Source organism: Kryptolebias marmoratus, linkage group LG20 (genome assembly GCF_001649575.2).
Source record: "Kryptolebias marmoratus isolate JLee-2015 linkage group LG20, ASM164957v2, whole genome shotgun sequence".
Classification (NCBI taxonomy): Eukaryota; Metazoa; Chordata; class Actinopteri; order Cyprinodontiformes; family Rivulidae; genus Kryptolebias; species Kryptolebias marmoratus.
Window position 1 is genome coordinate 22,757,582 of NC_051449.1, and position 6,886 is coordinate 22,764,467.

The 6,886-nt window shown below is 38.1% G+C and overlaps 1 protein-coding gene across 1 annotated transcript in view; it reads right to left on the reverse strand.

The window, feature by feature from the left end:
• Window positions 1–174: 174 nt before the first annotated feature.
• The window catches only part of LOC112451075, an 11,292-nt gene continuing 4,580 nt past the window's right edge, over window positions 175–6,886 (reverse strand). The window contains exons 5-10 of the mRNA XM_037981933.1: window positions 6,363–6,476; window positions 4,045–6,022; window positions 3,469–3,558; window positions 2,945–3,010; window positions 1,152–1,374; window positions 175–187 (exon numbers count right to left, since the gene is read on the reverse strand). Coding sequence (XP_037837861.1) covers window positions 175–187; window positions 1,152–1,374; window positions 2,945–3,010; window positions 3,469–3,558; window positions 4,045–6,022; window positions 6,363–6,476 — 2,484 coding nt within the window. The remainder of the gene's footprint in view (window positions 188–1,151; window positions 1,375–2,944; window positions 3,011–3,468; window positions 3,559–4,044; window positions 6,023–6,362; window positions 6,477–6,886) is intronic.

A 6,886-nucleotide genomic window follows, 5' to 3' on the forward strand; every position in this document is an offset into this window, starting at 1 on the left:
AAAGCCCTATGACAGGAGTATCAATTGAGAATTTCTTATTTGACTCTGAATTTAAGAATATATTGTGTAATACTTAAACATGCTACCAATGTTGGAGAGTGTGTTAGTGTTTCTGAACAACGTGACATATGGGTACAAGTGTGTGAAAAGTGTGTTAAGTTCCAAAACTGGCCACTAGTTGGCGTAACTGAAGATGAGCAAAAATGATAAACACACTCACACAGAAAAATTCTGAAAATTGTGATATTTTAGTACATTGGAGATTTCTGGTTTAGGGACATTTTGGGGGCTTCTAGAGCACTCTAGTATGCTCGGAAAAATGAGGACGCGAAAAATGTCCTCATATTTCCACAGGTCCTGATAGTGTAGGTGTGTTATCATAAAAATGTCCTGATATGGTATGAAAACAAGTGCACACACACACATATACTTGTTTTTCCTCCGACGTGAGGACCTGTGTGTAACAATTGACTAGATGGTCACACGCGGGGACTCCACTTTCTAAACGAACTACAGACTTTGTTTTAGGCTTGTAATTTTTTGAAGGACCCTGGAACATGAAATATGATCTTTAATGTAAAAATTAATCAAATTTAAAAATTTAAAATTTTTCTGGTTTTTGGATCCACATGGGGAAATGTCCATTTTTCCTAATCACTGACAACCACCAGGTGGCGCTGTTAAGTTTTAGGGAACACAGAGAAGCATATGAGGATGTCAAATATGAGCAATCAGAGTTATTTTAAGCCAATAAACTGCATTATATTTGATTTTCTGTTTAAAATGATTTTTAAGTACCTGGTAAACTGCCATCCATCAATACTGGACTCCTCTTTGTGGTTATATGTGAACAATTTTATTAAACAAATTCCACATTTCAATCTTGAAAAAAACGATGATACAAAACTTATACATATTAGTCAACATGTATATAAATTAATGAAAAACTAAAAGTGTACGTATTCATATATACGTATTCATAAACATTTTTGTCTTACAAAATCTTGTCTTACAAAAAACTTGTCTTACAAAACTTGACTGCAGCTGTCCCAAAACTTCATAACTGTCAGAAACTCCAAACAGAACCGCCGTGGTTATGGCACTAACAAATGGCCCGTTTCCATTCACAGTAATAAAAAGTCAACGCTTACCTTCTTTTGAAAGTCTCTCGTTTTAATGCGTCTATGCGATTTTTCACATAGAATTTAACCCCTTGCCATGTCCTGTCCTTGAGAGCCACAGGTGAGGCTTCAATGCACTTCATACACTGAGCTTTCCCAGGAACCGTTCCAGAGTCAATACAGTACATGAGCATTTTCTCTACCGCCTCGATTTCTTCTGGACTCCACTTCTGTCTCTTTCTTTGTGATGGCCCTGAAAAAATGATTGGAGGCAGTTAAGTATTCTTCAATGAAAAAAGGTTTCAATCTGTATGACAGGGAAAGTTATAAAGCTATCATGAGGGTGGAGGTGTGTGTGTGTGGGGGGGGGGGTGTCACTATTGAAGCTGACAACTGATAATGAATGAACACACAAGTTTCACCAGCACTTATAAAAGTATCAGCAGGTACAGGAGAAAAGTAATTGTGCAAAGTACTTCACAAGAATAAATTATTAAGGTCAGGTGGATGTTCAAAAAACTACAACAAAATTGCTTAATATATCAGACATTTCCAAAGGATTTCACCAAAAGGAAGTTTCTGAATGATTTGATGGTGGCTAGAGACTCAGTGGGCCCCGAGTTAAGAGAGCATCAACATAAGTGGGGCCCCTCTAATGCAGGGGTGGCCAATCCTGGTCCTCGAGGGGCACGATCCTGCATGTTTTCCTGCTCCAATACACCTGATTCAGTGGTTAAATGACCTACTTTTGTCCTACAGAAGCCCGTCAATCACCCATTGATTTAAATGAGTTGTGTTGGAGGAGAGAAACAAGTAAAACATGCAGGATAGTGGCCCTCGAGGACCAGGATTGGCCACCCCTTCTCTAATGGATGACGCCCAAATCTCTTTGTCACAGAGTCCAACCTGGGAAAACTCAGCAGGGCTTGATTGGTTCTCCTAACACTACAGGGGGAAAAAAGTGGTTTTGGAAATATTTTATAGGTGTAGTTAAACAGAAAGATTAAGCTAATCACCCAAACTAACTTTGATGATGCTAGTAAGTTTGCTGTTCCAAGACAGATCAAGAAGAGGGGAAAAGAAATAAAACCCAACTATTGCTTGAGGGTATGCAGTCAAATAATATTATTTTAAAATAATCTATTCTGAAATTTTATGTGTAGAGACACCATCTGGTCCTCACCAGGCTGTAAAATTAAGAAACCTCAGATTTACACCACAGAGACAGTCTTGTGAACTGTTCATTAATTTACCATTTGTTTAGTTCAATAAAAAAATGAAGAAAATATTGCAAACAGGTTTACACCTGTTAATGTGAAGTATTCAATGGACAGTGACAGTAAATGCTTAATAAAAATAAGTAAAAGTTTACATGTTTTCAAGCCTGGCTAGTTGGAAGAAAATTCAGTTAACAAGACATTGGACCTGGTGGGTATTTTGTTTTATTTTTATAACAATTAGCAGTCAAATAAATTCTTCAGTTTGAAAAATGTCTGTCTGGCAACATTTTTAAAGCTTCTGTCTATATATAATCTCCAAGAAGGAAGAGAAACTACCTTTAGTTGTACTGGAGTTGCCAGACACTTCCAAGGCCATCGGTACCTCGTCATCTGATCTCTCTATTAAACCAAACAAAATTCAGAATACATGCAACTTTGAGAAAATCATCAGGTACAGAGTAAATTGAAAACCTAAATAAATTATAGAAGCCCAGAAGAAAATACATGAAGAAGAGTAATAATACAGGACAGTGGCTTTTAAAAGGTCCAATATTTATCAGAAACCTACAATCTCATTTTCTTTCCACTTAGAAATATTCTCACCTTTGGCTGCAGGCAGATCTTTGTTTTGTCCATCTTCAGTGCATCTACTGGTCATCCTAAATTGATCTAAACAAAGCAGGTATATTACGTAAATGAGCATTCAACAGGGTAAGCAGTCAGTGTGTTCGCTTTTTACAGGGATCCTAAATGACTATTTTAACAGTTGAACTTCTTACTAATTTCTTAATAGCACTAAATCAGAAGCTGCTGATATTGTAATCATCTAATTTTCACCATGAACTTTTAGTTTGGCCCTGTTTGCAACAGTTTGTTTTTAAAACATTTTTCCTTTTATGGATGAAACTGTCAATCATTAGACAAATTTCCATGACCCCTAGATTTGCGCAAAACCAAATACCGAAAAAGAAATCCTGTTATGGGAACAGCACTAATTAAAAAAAAAAAAAAACAACAACAACTAAATATCTAATAAATCTTTTTATGCTTCCAGGAGGTGGTTTTTCAGGGGATCTGTTAATCCCCTTATTTGCTAAAAGTCACGGAAACACTTTTTTCATCCATACCTGGTGATGTGGAAGATGAAGTTGCAGAATCCCTCTCAGTTGAGTCAGGCTCCTCTTCAGTGTCTGATCCACTGTCCACAGACATTTTCTCTGGAAAAAAAGTAACAACATCCATCATATTAAACTACTAGATGACAAAGGCCACTTTAAGCAAAACTAAAATGGCCTAAGGAAGAGGAGTAATGATGGAGCTAGTACTGAGCAACTAATGGTGAAATGTGTATGCTGCCAGCAGAAAGTTAGTGATATTGCTTGTTTTGTTACCATTCAAGTGAGCAATTTGCAATGGGAAATTATGTGTTGAATTGCTCATGGGTTCAAATAAAAACTTTTTTTTTTTAATTACCAAAAACTACAAGAATTATACTATATAATATGAAAAAATTCCCACTGGGCTACTTGTTCCTACAGGTGTCAATTTCTGACACTCAAACCATCTATGAAAAGCATTGTTATAATTCACCCTACTCAAAAAAAATTCAGAGGAAAAAAAAACAGAATAACATTAAAATAAATAATATCTGCCATGCCAGGGGGTCATCTTAAATCTTCACAAATAAATTCACACCAATTTACCTTCTGGATCAATGCTGATCTCATCCAGATTTCTTCCTTTGAAGTTGGACAGCTTTCCTCTTTCCAGCGCCAGCAACACTTTACTGATTTTTGCCAGCTGTAACGTCCCTTCAGGCAATCTATAATACTCACGATGGACTCTAATGTCATGGCCTAGGAAGTCAGCAAGATTGTCCATTTCATTGTCCTTCGGGTTAAGAACCTTTGACATGGTGGCCATGTGCTTCCTCAGTTTGGTTGAGGACAATGCTCCTGGTTGTTTTGCTCCACAGCTTTGAGCCATCTCACGAATAATATCAGATCCTCTGAAGTGATTGAGAGTCTGTGGTCTTCCGAATATGTATGGATTCTCATCCAACACGTCACAATTACGGCGATTTTGCACAAGCAACTCCATCGATGACACCATATCAGGAGTGAGGAGAACAGGAACTTTTTGGCCACGTTTGCCTTTTATCTCAATTCTCTGGAAGTGCTTACACAGCTTCTTCTCAAGTTCTGACAAAGCAAGCTCCACATCTGGATGGGTGACAGAGGTATCTCTCAAGGTAAAAGCATTCAAAGCCATCTTGGATACTTCTCCCTCTCTTCTCCGGTTGAATATTATCACCTCACAAAGTGTGATCTTGGCAAGTTCAGCCCAGTTCTTCTTTACTGCTTCTTCCTTCAGGTTCCTCTGACACTCCACCCTTTTAGTGTCAAGATACTGGTGCATTTTTCTAACATCTTCAGCAAAGGGAATAAGTTGAGGAGCATTCCATTTAGCCTCATTCAAAGTTCTAAGGGCATGGGAAGAGACACACTCGCTCCATCTGGTCTCACAGATCTGTCTGAAAACTCGCACATTGTGAATGGTATTTTCATCGCCTGAGATCATAGCCTCGCATTCAAGAACACTGGCCACTTTCTTAAGGTTGTGACCCAACTTGAGTGCTAAAGATGGTGTTTTGAAGACGTTTGTTCTCTCATCCAAGCCAGCTACCTTTTTAACAGCATCTATAACATGAGGGAAGTTAGCTGGCACAAAGAAATCTGACAGTGTCTCCAACTTGCCATCTTTTCGTTCTTGCAGAGCAACTCGTGCGGTCTCACGCATCTTCTGTCGAATGTATTCGTGTCTTGTAACATCTTGACCATGTTTATTGAACAGATGTTCTCCTAATTTCAAGATGCACTTCTCACTGCGGACAACCTTTGTTACGTCATCAAGGTGCATGTCAAGTACTAGTTTCCAAAACTGTGCACTGACAGAGTCTGGTACTGGCTCTGCATATTTACAAAGGGCTTGGACTCGAGATGTTCCTGGTTTAAGTCCTTTGACTTTTTGACTGAGGTAACACCTCTGCATATGCCTCCACAAGGATCTTCGCTTGAGGTAACCCTCACAGTTAATGCAATGCAAGTAATCACCAACTTTTGCAGATTTTCTGGATTGTTGACGGGGTACAACCACTCCTTTTCCCTCTTTAATCACTTTATTATTATGGGCACGGTTTCCTTTGTTTCTCAATAAAGACAACTGCACCCGTCGCTCTTTAGAGCCTTTGGGACATTTTAGTGCATTTGCCACTTCTGGTTTATCACTGTGTTTTGCTTCTAGATGGCGTGACATTTTGCTGTAAGGTTTACTACAAAATACACAATAATATCTTTTATTGTAAACCCTACTGCCATTTTCCTTCTTCTTCACGGTCATGACTGTCACATCAGGTGAAGAAGATTCTCCAGGGTCTTTTGCAGCCAAGGAGCTAGAATTGGTCATACGCTTTCTCTTTAGCAGTTGGACCTTCAGAGAAGAAGCTAAAGTTTTTTTCTGGGCTCTTTTCTTCCTCTTCTTGAGCTGTTTACCGTCTACTGAACTGTCACTGTCTTTCAGACTGTCACTCTCAGATTGGTCAGGTTCAGGAACATACTCTTCCTCACTGATCTCAGAACTTGATGGAGTCTCTTTTGCATATCCAAGCATTTGTTTCTGTATCTAAAAGGATTTTTGAAAAAAGGAGAGATTACTTTTTGATTGTCTCTCAAATATATTACCAAATCAGAAGAATAAAAAGCTTTACGACTAGTATATAAAGAAAGTTGATTAGGAAAATAAAAACGTGGTAGATTTACCGGCACATGGCCAATAGCTGAGTTGTTGAGACAGTTTGGTTTTAAATAGTGCAAAAAAAACTATGCTAATCCAGGAGAAACAGAACTTCTAACCCTAGTGAGTTTAAAGCTTAGGAAAAATAGTGATACCAGTTAAAATAAACAATAATACCAGAAACCTAGTACCTCTTAGGTTAGACTATGATGCTTGTGGATAAACTTACAATCACACTGTCGGTTCTTGTGAGCTCAGGCACGCTCGTGTCCCGGATTACCGCAGCTGGCGCTGGACCAAGGATGATGGTATCGTCACTCTCACTGGATGACTGTTGCGACTGCTAAAAATTGAGAAGTTTAGCTGTTAAATGAAATGTTATGCTTTGATACAGAGCTTCAGAGTTAACTTTAACTGCATCAAGGTATTTTGAAATCCCAAAGATGTCAGTAATTAACAGCTACAAAAATGTACAGGCTTGTAAAGCATGTAAACTTGTAGCTGGCAGATCTGTTCCTATTTTTACTGACTCTAGATATGTTTTTGGTGTTGTTCATATGTTTTTGGTGTTTGGAGCTTTGTGGAAACACAGGAAATTCTCTGAAGTGCCACCAGTGACATAAATCAGAATTATCGTTCATTTACACATATGAAATTAAAGTCTTCCACATACTACACTGAAAACCTTGCACAAACACTAGTGAAAAGCTCTCACATAAACTAGTGAAAACATTTACCTCTTATATAACCTAT